Genomic DNA, 13,630 nt, shown 5'->3' with positions numbered 1-13,630 from the left:
CCTTGGCCTTCTGAGATGCTGGGATTACAGGTGTGTTCCACCACACATGGCAAGTGATTTTTTTTTTTTTTTTCTTAATGAGACCACATTGTTATAGCCTGCTCAAAAGCCAATGATCTCCATTTTACTTAGTATAAACCCAAGCCCCTTACAAAGATCACCAAGGCCCTGCATGATGCTCCACCTAACGCTGCCCCCTCATTTCTTGACATCCATCCCTGGCCCTTTGCAGTCTGACCCCAGGGTCAGGTTAAGCAGGTTAAGCTGTCCTGCCTCGGGGCTTACACCTGCTGTTCCTGTGCTTGGAATCGCCTTCCCCTAGATCCTCATATAGGCAGCTTTCTTTTCATTCAATTCTCAGATCAAAATCTTCTCACAGAGATTTTTCCTCACCACCCAAAACTTAAGTGGCCCCATCTCTTAACCCTGCTACTTCTTCCTCATCTTTTTTTCCACATCGCTAACTACAACTTATAATTATTGGGTTGCTACTACTATTGTGGTTGTCTCCTCAATAAAATGTGGTTTCCATGAAGGACAGAGGATGTCTAGCTTGCTCACTGTTGTATCCTGTGACTTACAGGCAGTGTTTGATGTTGCGATGTTAAATAAACATCCCTTGAATGAATGAATAAGTTAATGAATTAAAGTCAAGTGTCTGAGGAGATCACCTCTGTGCCCTGCACCTTCTCTCAACAATCTGAACCCTATGAGAAACATGCAATTGGTCAAAGTGTCCCCTTGTTGCATGGTTATCATTAATGTTTCATTTTACATTCGGGGAGTTTCTATTTTTATTTTGGAGGACCCTCACAAGAACATTCTTCCATTTTTCTGAATCCTGCCCAGGATTCACACACCGGGCTGAGCCAGTCCTTGATCCCAGTTTGGTTGCAGAGACAGTGATATCAGCGGTGGCACTCTGCCCTGACTGGAAAATCTGTCTCCTGGAAGACTGGAAGTGACCGGCCTTGCCTGCTCTGATTCTGGCTGATCAGATCCTCTGGTTCTCATCTGTGAAGTGCAGGCTCCTCCTCTCCGCCCTCGGGTTCCTGACTGCTGTTTCCGCAACTCTTTGTTTCTGGTTGAGAGGTTTCCCTGACCACCCGAAAGGGGGCTCCGTGACCAGGCACCACCACGTCGGCGGTGCCCAGGACCCTCTTTCGACTCCGCTCCTGGGCCACTGGGTCTTCACTCAGCGCCTGCCACGAGTCCTCATCCCCATCACGCTCAAACACATCTCCGGCCACCACCACGGTGCCCAGGGCCGTGCCTGTCACCACTACGCTCACGTCCCGCTGGCCCCCGTGGCCCGGCGTGGCCCACACCTCGAGCCCGGGTCCTAGGCGCAGGGGCCGCTTCTCATTCAGTCCGTGAGGCAGGTAGCGGCCCCTCGGCAGGCAGAAGTCGTGCGAGACCAGCAAAGCAGCCCCCGGAAACAGCCCCAGGTTCCCGATATGATCCGAGTGCCCGTGGGTCCCCACCACCAAAGTCACGTCTCCCGGGCCCACGCCCTGCCCGGCCAGGGCGCCCAACAGCGCCTCGCGAGCCCAGGGGCCCCCAGTATCCACGAGGATGGGGCCACGGGCCGCCTCCTCCAGGGCGGTCTCCGCGCCGCCGGCCGCGGCCGGGGACTCTCGGTGACCAGAGGCCTGGCCCCAGGCCTGAGGCAGCACGAGGGTCACTGAGCCGTCCGCGCGTACGGCGTCGCCCACCTCCTCCGGCTCCGCGTAGCCCCGCAGCAGAACCACCACCGAGTAGAGGTCGCCAGGCACCAGCAGAGGGGGCGCCCCGCGCAGAGGCTCGGTCCTCACTAGGTTGCTCATGGCAGGGGAACCACGGGCTGGCGAGAAAGGAAACGGGGCTGTGGGCCAATGCCTCCAGGTTCCCAGGCCGGCCACTAGCCAAGCGGTACCTACCAAGTTTCAGCCCTCTGACACCACCCCCCACCGGCTCTTCAGGTGGCATCGCCCTCCACCCCCTGCCGAGGATGGTATCGCCCGGCCTTCCTTTCTACGCGGTCCCGCCCTCCCTTGTCTTCGGATCCCGCGCCAATAGTCTCTAGGTAGGTCCTCACCCGTCATCCGTCACCCGTCAGAGGATATCCTTTTACCCTTGCCTCTAACCCTACCTGTTCTCTACCTTGAACCTAATCGTATTGCCTTGCTTAGGTCCTTCTAGACGAAGCACAGCAATCGGAAAACGCGAGGAATTTTGTCCTCTGCGAGCCTCCGTAAGCCCAAGTATGGCGGCCGAATTGGTGCCACATACGTGCAACTTTTAGTTCTGGCAATCTGAGCCTGCAGAGGCTGTTCTGCCCTCGCTTCCGTACTGTTCTCTATTCTGCGACCCCAGTCAGCCTCCTTGGGCAGCAGGTTTACCAAGCACCATTAGCTGCTAATCGGACGGAAGCCAGCGACCCCATTGTCGGGAGGCTGCCTCATCAACAAGCTATAACGTGTGCACAGCTTTTTGAAACTGGGCCCAACTCATAGTAAAACAAAGAAAAAAGTTTAATTGCGATATAGAAAATTTGGCACCTGTGAAATTAATACGGAGTAGATCAAGTAATTACCCCCAACTAACAGCATTGCCTCACCACCACCTACTGTCAGTCTAGTTCATGGCTTGCTGGCAGGTAGCCTCCTGGATGAGGTCATAGACCCTCTTCTAAGGGTCCAAAAACAGACCTCTTGAGGGGCAAAGTGACTTTCTCAAGGCCCACAGCTCCATGCCATCACCGACTGGCATTTAAAGGGCAAAGCTGAACGCTGTCACCACACACACCTCCGAGGGGCTGGATGGCAGGCAGATGGCTCATATGTGGAGGAAGGACTTCCTCCTGCCACTGCCCCCTTTTTCCCCATGGTCATGTCATCCTGCATCCCCAAGATCCTCCCTGAGATCATTTGGGAAAGAACACTTAGAAGCCTTGGGGTGGGGTCGCTCATACACAAACACACACCCTTCAAGCTGTGGGGCACGGAAAGCTCAGACTTCAGAGGGTTCTTCTCCATGACCCCTCACGGGGGCTCAAAGGTAAGGGTCAGAGATCCTCTGGGTCATGCTTGGTATGGCCTGGTGTCTTGATCATTTCCTCCTCCTCTGCTTCCTCCTCCTCCTCTCCTGCTTTCTCTTGCCCATCTGTGATCTTCTCCTTTCCAGTCCAAGTTTCCTGTAGACATGCTAGGTGGGGTTAAGAAAAAACAATTTAGATATTGTTTATGGGAATAGGGAGGCTGTTGCCTGGCAGGAGAGGAGCCCAACTCCCACACTTACCTGTTTCAGCAGCTGGGAGCACATGACCTTCACAGAGAAATTGCTGAAGGGGCTGCTCCTGATGGTGGAAGTACCACTGTCCTACAACATCTTCAAACTCTTCCAGCATGGTCTCACACTGGTCAAGCAGAAGGGTGGAAAGAATATTGCTCTGCTGGGCTCTCAACTCTTCACTCCATCTCCCTGCTCCACCTGATTGGCCTTGCAGAGGCAGGCAGCCAGGAGGTTAAGCTTGGCTTACATCTATTTATGATCTCTCTTCATCCAACCAATATTTACTAGCACCTATTCTGCTAAGTAGGTTGGTAAACTGAGTCTCAGCTCTGTGAAATGGGAAATGGTAATCATACTTGCCACCTCAGGTTGTGAAAGTAAATGAAGCAGTAGCTGGAAAGTATGTGGTCTAGAATCTGGGACACAGTCAGTGCTCAATAAGTGGATATTCTTAACCTCCAATATTACTTGATATGCTCCTGGGCCCACTTTAATAGATGGCAAAGTCCTCACTCTGCCCCCTTCTCCCTGCTAAGAGTTACACATCCCCTACAATCAAATCCGAGGACCTAGCTCCCCTCTCCCTGGACAATATGGTATTTTATCCTACCTGCTTCTTGAGGAATGTAACCTCCACGCTGGGTTCGTCCCACAGTTCCAGTGGGATCCCCAGATCCACCTTCACTCCCTTCTGCACTAGGCCTTTCAATGTTGCCATGGTCTGACTCTGACCCTGAAAGATGGAGAATTTGGGATCCCAAAACCATCCCCTCTCCTTCCCCTTTTTACCACAAAAGCTCAACATGAGAGGCTCAGGGATGAGTTCCATGAGGGTGAGATAAGGAAGCCTGAACATGAAGGGACACTCAGGAGGTAGAGGGAAATGGACAGATACATCTTGAGGACCTCAAGGGATACAGGTCTTTACTTCTGGGAATCAGAGTTCTTCCCTAGTTAAGGATCTCACCTTGGCATATCTCAATGATCCCTTGCGCTCAGCATGAACACTGTAATCCAGGATCCGCTCACATAAATTCTCCAAGGCCTCTTCCAGCCTTGTCTCTCTGTGGGAAGAGGGGAAACAAAGACGCCCTGGATGCTACAGGGACTTCCAGAGCTCCTTGGTGGACTGGAAGGTGAAGGAGCACCAAGAAGGACTCACGAAACACTGTAAGGCACATGTCTCTTCCTCTTGCCTGTGTCCAGCACCTGCCCCAGCTCCAGGACCTCTCGAGATCGGCCAGTGCGACTCAGCTCCTCCTGTAGCTCCATGCTTAGCAGCTTACATACTGGTAGTGAAGAGACATGTCCAAGGGGATATAAAAGAGTGAACACACTGGCACAGTTCATTCTGTAGATGACCAAAGGCAGCAGAGGACGTAAGTGCAGACTCTGGAGCCAGACTGACTAGGTTAGAATTCTGACTCAGCTTCCCAATATCTGTGTGACAGTCTTGCTGTGTCTCAGCTTCTTCACTTTTATAATGGGGATAATACTATGTCCATCATAGGCGTGTGATGAGAAATAAATAAATAAACCTGTGTAAAATCTCTAGAACAGCACCTGGCACATAGCACAGTATGTGTTTGCTGTTACTCTGAAGTTATTTATTGTGTTCCTTCTGTATCCACACTAATGGTACATCAATAAGATCCATGAGCTTTGTCTCTGGGACACTATCAGTGTAGCTGGGGATAGATAAACAGATGATGACAATGTGGCATGATGAACCCTACACCAGGGTTAAGACCAAGAGACTTAATCTCACTAGGAAATGCAAAATTCATTTCAAAGATTAATGACTTCCTACAAATCTTTGATTTTCATAGCAGTGAACAACATGTCTATTCCAGTACTATATTTCCAGCACCTAGCACATGACTTGGCTCATGATAGGTCCCAAGAAATAAAGTGGCCCAGCTCGACATGGTGGTACATGCCTGTGATCTTGATGTCTCAGGAGGCTAAGGCAGAAGGATCACAAGTGTGAGGCCAGCCTGAGCAACTTGGCAAGGCCCTAAGAAACTTAGCAAGACACTTTCTCAAAATAAAAATAAAAAGGGATGGGGGCATAGCTCAGTGGTAGAGGGCCCTAGGTTCAATCCCCAGTACTAAAACAAAACAAAACATGAAAACCATAGAGAAGTAACAAGTAAACTAAAGAGGCAAAAATAACAAAATTTCTTTAAATGTACCAACACTGTGCTAGAACCTGAGATACACAGGCACTCCCCCTTCAAGGGCTTATGACTGCAGGAGGTGACAACTAAGGAAGGTGGCTTCCAAAGGAGGTGATATTTAAACTGGACCTTGAAGAATGAATAGGAACTTATATACAGAAAGAGGGCCATTTCAGGCAAAGAAAAATAGCAAAGGCACAGAGGTGTTAAGGATGAGGCATACTCTGATCATGGGAAGTTCAATGTCTGAAATGGAAATACTGGCAAATAGTGGGTGCATGTATGGATATGTAACAACAAATCCCACATTATGTACATTTAGGATGCACCAATAAAAATGTGGCAAGTAAAAGGAAGTTCAGTGTCTGAAGCATGGGCACTTTAGGGATGAGGATGGGAAAGTCGGGTTTACAACAGTTACATGCTCTGCCAAAAAAATTCTGGCTGAATGCTCTTCATAGTAGGAGGCTTGCAGAGGTGTTAAAGCAAGAACTGCCAAGATTGTCTGTGTTTAGAAAGACTAACAGGTGGCAGGAGGAGTGGGGACATAAGCAAAAATATGAAAAAGATTAGAACCAAGTCATGAGGGACACTGATGTGGGAATGCAGCGTGTTTGTGTGTGTGTGTGTGTGTGTGTACACAAAAAGAATCCGGGAAGAAATCAAGTCAATGAGGCAACAAACCAGGGAACCAGGGCACTCAATGACATGGCTCTGAAGTGTCCCTTTCAACAGGGACCCACACTAATGCATCCAGGGAAGATGCTGCTTGCTGCAAAATCTATACAGTACATAATGGCTGCAAAGCTTCACATTGGGAACTTAATAGTTGTTTGGCCTCCTCATATTTTGTTATGAGCTTCAAGGGCTGAGTTACTCATCCTCAAACCCTCTGGGGGAGGATGGGACCTATAATTTGGAAGCGTCTCTGCCAGGCGGGGACAGAGAAGTTCACAAGATATGAGCCTCACACCCCGCCCCTGAAGACTCTCCAGATTTAGGTCTGGTGGGTGACATGGGGGAAACACACACACACACACACACTTAAGGTGATCGGTTGAGTGGGCGGTCCTAGGCAGACAATCCCTGAACTACAATTTCCACAACCCACTGGGGCCCACGCCTGCAAGAAAAAAGTGGGTTCTCGCTGGGAATAATGGAAAATGTAGTGCCACAATTTCAGGATGGACCTAGACATTCCTTCCCTGGATCTTATTCCAATTCCGCTAAATTCCACCAGAACCTCACTCAGGGATTCATGGAGGACGCGTGACCCACCCATCACCGTACGTGTGGCCCGGCCTAAACGAAGGAGGAGGGCAGGGAGATGCTAATAGGGGCTGCTCCCTTTAGATACCTTCGCATTTGCTGGGTAAGCGTTCTGTGTCATCGTCCTCCTCTTTCGGCGCCTCAGCCCAAGCACCACTCACTGCCAAAAAGAAAAGCAATATTCCCAACCGCACAGGTCCCATGACAATGCGCGGTGCACAAATAACCACCGTTTGCCTTCAAACCAACTTCGGCAAGGTGGCGGGCCCTTTAAATTCAGAGGCGGTAAGCTGCAACCTTAAACCAAGGCTGGTATCACCAGCGCATGCGCAGATCCAGCCCGTAAAGGGGTGGGGCCTCAGTGCGCTGGGTTTCCCCGCCTGTTTTGTGGCGCCTCCTGAAGGTCCTGGCTGCCGGATAGTGAAAAAATAAATTCAAGTAACTTAGAATGGGAGAGTGTGTCGCTCGCATATACACGTAGTAACAATTTTTTAATGTCATTTCAGTTGTGGGCCCGAATGGTTTATTCTGGCTTGGGGAAGTGACGGTGACTTTCTCTCGGTTTCTGCCAGGACCTGGTGCTTGGAGGGGGCGGGGCCAAGATGGCGCCGAGCGCCGGGTGAGCGGCGCTTTGGCAGCGGTGAGAGGCTTTTACTGCCCTCGGCATTTGGCTGGCGGGGGCGGGTCTGAGGGGTATCCGGGAGGAGACCCCTTGAAGGGCCCGTGTGGGGAATAGGAAGAGGACGTTTGGTGGTGTGTCCGTGCCCGTGGGTACCCCGTGTGTGTATGCATTGGAGGAATGTTGGGGGAGATGGGTTGGTTTCTCTGAGTCTCCTTTCGTGCTGCCTGGTTCTCTGCTGGGGAAAGGACTGCACAGATCTAGCTCAAGTTAATCCTCCTCTGAGAAGCCCTCCTGCCGTCTCCCCTGTTCTGAGACGCTCCTGAGACTACAGCGTGTTTTATGAGCCCTTACTGACAGTGGGTTCCGCAGGGTTTTGAAGGATTAGTAGGAGTTCACAGGGGAATTGGGACACAACTGCTTTTTGTATACCCTGGATACCCTGCATCAGGCACATAGTATGTGTGGAATAATTTTGTTCCCTATAGATAAGATTTCTAAAAGTCGGAGTGGAGACCTGGGATAATTTTAAAACAACCACGTTCTCCCTCAGCCTCCATCTTCCTATTCCCCCACTTCTGAATGCAGTTTGAAGTTAATCTTCTTATTGCCCAGATCCAATCATGCCTGTTTGCTTTTGACCGTGTAAACTTCAATCTTCAGCCTATGTCTTTTTATTGGTCTCAATAATTGTGATAGTACTTATTGAGCATCTACATCGCAATTAAAATTCATACATTTATTTAACAAGTATTATTTACAGTGTCTCAGGCACCTGTCTGGGAACCAGGAATACACCAGTGAACATAACAAAGATTCCTGTCCACATGGGAGTGAAGGAATAGAGATGATAAACATTGTATCCTCTAATGATACAATGTATTCAGAGATGTTAAATCTTATGGAAATGAAAACCATAAACAATGAAGGCAGGATGCAGAATTAAAATAGCATTCAGGACAGACAGGCAAACAACATCTGGAAAGAACAGAGAAAAAGCTACACAGCATGGTCATTTTGGGCAGGTTTAAAGAACCACACGGAGGGAGGCTGACGTGACTGGATCAAAGTAGAAAAAGGAAGGATTGGGGATCAGAGGTAATGGGAAGAAGATAAATCTCAAGGAACCTTATAGGCCTGTGTAAGGATGTTATGATGAATGGGGAACCATTAGCAGAAAAATGATAACCTGCTATTTTAACAAAATCACTTTGACTTCTTATAAGGAATAGATGTAGGGAGACTTAAGGTAGAAGCAGGAAGATCTCATCCAGAGGATGCTGGAGTTCTGCAGGAGATAGACAATGGTGACTTGAGTCAAAGAGTGGGAGTTAAGAAATTGGGTTGGATTATCTGGCAGATTTGATATGAGGGCACAGATAAAGAATGAGTTGCTGAATGGATGGCAGGTAAAGGAGAATGAGGAAAGCTAAGGCTGGATCAGGTGACAGGGGAGATCAGGAATTCAGTTTTAGCAGGGATTTTGAGTCGTATTTCTTTTGATCTCTTCTACCTGTTCCAGGCCTCTGCCAGGGTCTCCATCTCTCCACCCTGGGGCTACATCCTTCCGGGGTGGGAAGGAGGTGCTCCAGCATGGCTGAGGAGAAGAAGCTGAAGCTCAGCAATACTGTGCTGCCTTCAGAGTCGATGAAGGTTGTGGCTGAATCCATGGGCATTGCTCAGATTCAGGAGGAGACCTGCCAGCTACTAACGGATGAGGTCAGCTACCGTATCAAGGAGATTGCACAGGTAAGCTGGCCCATTTGCCCAGCTCTGCTTTGTGTCAAGGGTGTTGCCCGGCCCCCTTTTTCCTCAGGGTCTTAAACCGATGTCTGTTTCTCTATCCCTCAGGATGCCTTGAAGTTCATGCACATGGGGAAGCGTCAGAAGCTCACCACCAGTGATATTGACTACGCGTTGAAGCTAAAGAATGTTGAGGTGCTTGTGAGAGACAGGAAGGGGGCCAGAGGACCGGGATGGGAGCAGGGTGGTGAGACACCATCTCTTCAGATGCTGCATTTGTCTTCAGCCAGGCCTTCCCTGGATTCTTCTTACAACAATGTCTCTTTCTCTTTCTTGATACAGCCACTCTATGGCTTCCATGCTCAGGAATTTATTCCTTTCCGGTTTGCCTCTGGTGGGGGTCGGGAGCTTTACTTCTACGAGGAGAAGGAGGTTGATCTGAGTGACATCATCAATACCCCTCTGCCTCGGGTGCCCCTGGATGTCTGCCTGAAAGGTTGGGGGAAGGGAGAGCAGGGTGGCAGGGAGGAGGGAAAGGAGGAGCGAGATGTATGGTGTGAGGAACCTCACAAGTGAAGAAACCCTCAGTGTGAGATCCCTGGTGAACAGCAGGAAGGCAAACACACCTGCCTTAGAGGGACCTCCCAGTTTCCATGTCCAACAATTCAACTTGACAACTTCCTCCCTCACAGCTCATTGGCTGAGTATTGAAGGCTGCCAGCCAGCTATACCAGAGAATCCACCTCCAGGTAACCTCCACACCCAGAACTCGCTCCTCTCTCTCCTCTGCCTCCCTTCAAACCACCTCATCACTCCTGCTGTGGCTGCTTTCCCACCAGCTCCCAAAGAGCAGCAGAAGGCCGAAGCCACAGAACCCCTGAAGTCAGCAAAACCAGGCCAGGAGGAAGATGGACCACTGAAAGGCAAAGGTCAAGGGGCTGCCCCAGCTGATGGCAAAGGTCAGTATTCTAGGCCAGGCCTCTCCTGGCTCTTATCCCAAAGCCACATGGTCATTTGTGAATTGGGTGAGGTCAGGGCCAGTAAGTCTCAGAAAGGACTAAGAAGCCTAGAAGCAGCCAGGTGTCCTGGGTAGGGGGATGTAGAGGGTACTGAGTCCTCTTTTTTCCCCAAACCTGTTTTCCCAATTCACACAGGGAAAGAGAAGAAGGCACCTCCCTTGCTGGAGGGGGCCCCTCTGCGCTTGAAGCCCCGCAGCATCCATGAGCTGTCTGTGGAGCAGCAGCTGTACTACAAGGAGATCACTGAGGCCTGCGTGGGGTCGTGTGAGGCCAAGAGAGCGGTGAGGGCCCCACCCACCTGCCTGCACCCTGAGACTCCTCTTGGAGCCCTTGCAGATTCTTCCTCAAGAGATCTGCCCCCACCCCATTCGCTTCCCTCCTCCCACAGGAAGCTCTGCAGAGCATTGCCACGGACCCAGGGCTCTATCAGATGCTGCCACGGTTCAGTACCTTCATCTCTGAGGGGGTGAGAGGACTGGGAAGGCCAGCCAGGGATGAGGCTCAGGGGTCAAAGACAGCAGGGGAAGCTCACCTGAGGGGTCTCTCTGCCACCCACCCTCCCTCTCATAGGTCCGTGTGAATGTGGTTCAGAACAACCTGGCCCTGCTCATCTACTTGATGCGCATGGTGAAGGCGCTGATGGACAACCCTACACTCTACCTAGAAAAATATGTGAGTTGTCCCCTGCCCACCCTAATCTTCCCAAGGTTAGGTGTCTGTTACCACTTATGGAAACTGTCAGAACCAGCTGACCTGCCACTTCTCCCTTAGGTGCATGAACTTATTCCAGCCGTGATGACCTGCATCGTGAGCAGACAGTTGTGCCTGCGACCTGATGTGGACAATCACTGGGCACTCCGGGACTTTGCTGCCCGCCTGGTGGCCCAGATATGCAAGCATTTCAGCACAACCACTAACAATATTCAGTCCCGGATTACTAAGACCTTCACCAAGGTAAGCCTCAAGAAAATGTCAACTATTTCATGTCAATACCCCAGGGTTGTCACCAGGACAATGAGAGCTTCAGCCAAACCAATGGGGTGGTTTTGGCTAGGGAAAATGACACCTGGGACAGGGACAGAGGGTCAGGAATTGGTGGGGGGTTGGGTCTGAGGGACTGAACCTCATCTGCAACATCTTAAATGATTTATAAGGAAAGTATATTTATGATGGAAGATTTGAATCCTTAGCAGTCTTTTCAGACTCCTTCATCTGGGTTTATTTTCCTTTTCCACAGAGCTGGGTGGATGAGAAGACTCCCTGGACAACTCGTTATGGCTCCATTGCAGGCCTGGCAGAGCTGGGACATGATGTTAGCCCCTCGCCCCAGGGGAAGAAATAGGGGAAGGGAAGCAGTCTGGAGGTCATAGAGGGCAACACCCCTCTACACCTGGGACCTCTGGTGACCCCGTGGCCCTGGCTTCTCCCTTTCCTTTTCAACAGGTGATTAAGACTCTGATCCTGCCAAGGCTGCAGCAGGAAGGGGAGCGAATCCGCAGCGTGCTGGACGGCCCTGTGCTGAGCAACATTGACCGCATCGGCGCTGACCACGTGCAGAGCCTTCTCCTGGTGACTAGAACCCTGCCCTGCCCTTCTCCACTTCTTCCCACTAATCCCCCCATCCCCCAAACAGGGGGCTTAGGAAGGAAGCATCCAGTACATTTTATTTGCTTAATCTCATCTTTGCCATGTATTTATGTTAATAGAGCACTTCAGAGTCTAATGCTATTTTGGAGATGGAAAGGCACAGATTTAAGGGCTCTTAACTCAGCCTGTGGCTTTTCCTGGTCTGTACTGACACTCCCACCCCCAAGCTTTTGTATTACTGTAGGACCCATCTATGAGGCAAACGCACACCCTATGGATCAAGCACCTCTTAGATGCATATATACACAGCAAGTCCTTCATTCATTCCAGTTGGTGCTGTTTCCTTATGAGGGAGGACCACAGCATTCCTTACAGATGGCCCAGATTCCCTACAGTTTGGCCTCCAATAGGGACACCCTGAAATGGATGGGAGATCCTTCTCGCCCCTTCCTCCTTGTTCTTCTGAGAGTACTAGCCATCCCTCTTTGCATTCTCTCTGCAGAAACACTGTGCCCCTGTACTGGCTAAGCTGCACCCGCCACCTGACAATCAGGATGCCTATCGGGCAGAATTTGGATCCCTTGGGCCCCTCCTCTGCTCCCATGTGGTCAAGGCCCGGGCCCAGGCTGCTCTGCAGGCACAGCAGGTCAACAGAACCACACTGACCATCACACAGGTCAGTTGCTAACGGGAGGAGGGTGAGAGGAAGTTAAGGATCTGGGGATGGGATTCACAGACATATGCACATGCAGGCTGAGTCGGTAGAGTCTCAGGAAGTCTGGGCCCCCTTAGTGGAAGATGCCCCAACCCCTGTGAGAACTACTGACAAAAATCAAGAGCACCCCAGGTCTACCTCAGGCCATTCTTCTCCTTGGATGTTGACATTGTCTTCTTGCCTCTCCTCCCTGCAGCCCCGACCCACGCTGACCCTCTCACAGGCCCCTCAGCCTGGCCCTCGGACCCCTGGCTTACTGAAGGTCCCTGGCTCCATCGCACTGCCCGTCCAGACACTGGTGTCTGCTCGAGCTGCTGCCCCACCTCAGCCTTCTCCTCCTCCAACCAAGTTTATTGTAATGTCCTCATCCTCCAGTGCCTCATCCACCCAGCAGGTATGTGGGGACAGGGATGTGAGGAGCATCATGAGGAGTCTGGGTCCCCTCAGAGCCCCTTGGGGAGCCCCCAGAGTGGAGCTCAGTCCCCTCTGTGCCCATGGAAGGGCTACTTGCCAGGGTCTTGCAGGGCTCAAGCTGGCAGCAGTCTGTAGGTTCCTGAGGATGGAAACTGTTCACAGGGAAGCTTGGGCCTCAGGCCTTTGCGGAAGGGGGAGGGTGCAAGGTGACTGGCACTGCCTTCTTTTCTCCCCCAGGTCCTGTCCCTCAGCACCTCAGCCCCTGGCTCAGGCTCTACCACTACCTCTCCAGTCACCACCACAGTCCCCAGTGTGCAGCCCATTGTCAAGCTGGTCTCCACTGCTACCACCACACCTCCTAGCACCGCCCCCACCGGCCCTGGCAGCGTCCAGAAATACATTGTTGTCTCACTCCCCCCAGCAGGGGAGGGCAAAGGAGGCCCCCCATCCCATCCCTCTCCAGTTCCTCCCTCATCATCTTCCCCCTCCCCACTCGGGGGCAGTGCCCTCTGTGGAGGGAAACAGGAAACTGGGGACAGCCCCCCACCAGCTCCAGGGACTCCAAAGGCTAATGGCTCCCAGCCCCCTGGATCAGGCTCCCCTCAGCCTGTTCCCTGACAATGTCATCGTCCATCTGTTGGCTGCCTCCTCCGCGGATTCCTACACATGCACACACGCATGCCGGTTGGAAGAAGTAGTAGGCTGCTTCTCCCACATGACTTTCTTTTTAGATACTGTACAGTCAGTTCCTCAGAATAAAAGTTTGATTTGTAAGTTCTGAGCCTTCTTGTGCCAGATACAGAAGGGGTGA

At 51.3% G+C, this 13,630-nt stretch overlaps 3 protein-coding genes across 6 annotated transcripts; 1 reads left to right on the top strand and 2 right to left on the bottom strand.

The window, feature by feature from the left end:
• Nucleotides 1-24: 24 nt before the first annotated feature.
• MBLAC1 (metallo-beta-lactamase domain containing 1) lies at nucleotides 25-2,249 on the bottom strand (the record flags this gene model as incomplete). 3 transcript variants are annotated; one of them, XM_079120693.1, is made up of 2 exons in its annotated part: nucleotides 25-1,843; nucleotides 2,132-2,249. In XM_079120693.1, the coding sequence occupies one exon, from the start codon at nucleotides 1,824-1,826 to the stop codon at nucleotides 1,011-1,013; it is 816 nt and encodes a 271-aa protein (XP_078976819.1). In that variant the 3' UTR covers nucleotides 25-1,010. The 3 variants fall into 3 exon arrangements, with proteins under 3 accessions (XP_078976819.1, XP_078976817.1, XP_078976818.1); XM_079120691.1 differs by lacking the exon at nucleotides 2,132-2,249 and adding an exon at nucleotides 1,920-1,968 and having other exon boundaries at nucleotides 25-1,864; XM_079120692.1 differs by lacking the exon at nucleotides 2,132-2,249 and adding an exon at nucleotides 1,920-1,968.
• Nucleotides 2,250-2,489: 240 nt separating this feature from the next.
• CNPY4 (canopy FGF signaling regulator 4) lies at nucleotides 2,490-7,036 on the bottom strand. The gene is made up of 6 exons (XM_079120694.1): nucleotides 6,811-7,036; nucleotides 4,436-4,562; nucleotides 4,241-4,337; nucleotides 3,884-4,006; nucleotides 3,280-3,397; nucleotides 2,490-3,186 (listed from the first exon to the last, which is right to left on the bottom strand). The coding sequence occupies exons 1-6, from the start codon at nucleotides 6,923-6,925 to the stop codon at nucleotides 3,047-3,049; spliced, it is 720 nt and encodes a 239-aa protein (XP_078976820.1). The 5' UTR covers nucleotides 6,926-7,036; the 3' UTR covers nucleotides 2,490-3,046.
• A 187-nt stretch (nucleotides 7,037-7,223) lies between these two features.
• TAF6 (TATA-box binding protein associated factor 6) lies at nucleotides 7,224-13,607 on the top strand. 2 transcript variants are annotated; one of them, XM_079121316.1, is made up of 15 exons: nucleotides 7,225-7,362; nucleotides 8,875-9,090; nucleotides 9,193-9,279; nucleotides 9,427-9,580; nucleotides 9,777-9,833; nucleotides 9,924-10,043; nucleotides 10,239-10,384; nucleotides 10,492-10,569; nucleotides 10,674-10,775; nucleotides 10,875-11,057; nucleotides 11,341-11,415; nucleotides 11,547-11,672; nucleotides 12,193-12,366; nucleotides 12,602-12,799; nucleotides 13,057-13,593. In XM_079121316.1, exons 2-15 carry the CDS (start codon nucleotides 8,935-8,937, stop codon nucleotides 13,435-13,437), a joined length of 2,037 nt encoding a protein of 678 aa, XP_078977442.1. In that variant the 5' UTR covers nucleotides 7,225-7,362; nucleotides 8,875-8,934; the 3' UTR covers nucleotides 13,438-13,593. The 2 variants fall into 2 exon arrangements, with proteins under 2 accessions (XP_078977441.1, XP_078977442.1); XM_079121315.1 differs by having other exon boundaries at nucleotides 7,224-7,362; nucleotides 12,602-13,607.
• Nucleotides 13,608-13,630: the final 23 nt, after the last annotated feature.

Source organism: Sciurus vulgaris (assembly GCF_902686455.1).
Source record: "Sciurus vulgaris genome assembly, chromosome: 18".
Taxonomy (NCBI): Eukaryota; Metazoa; Chordata; class Mammalia; order Rodentia; family Sciuridae; genus Sciurus; species Sciurus vulgaris.
The sequence above is the reverse complement of the archived record's forward strand: the minus strand, read 5'-3'. Positions and strand labels throughout refer to the sequence as shown.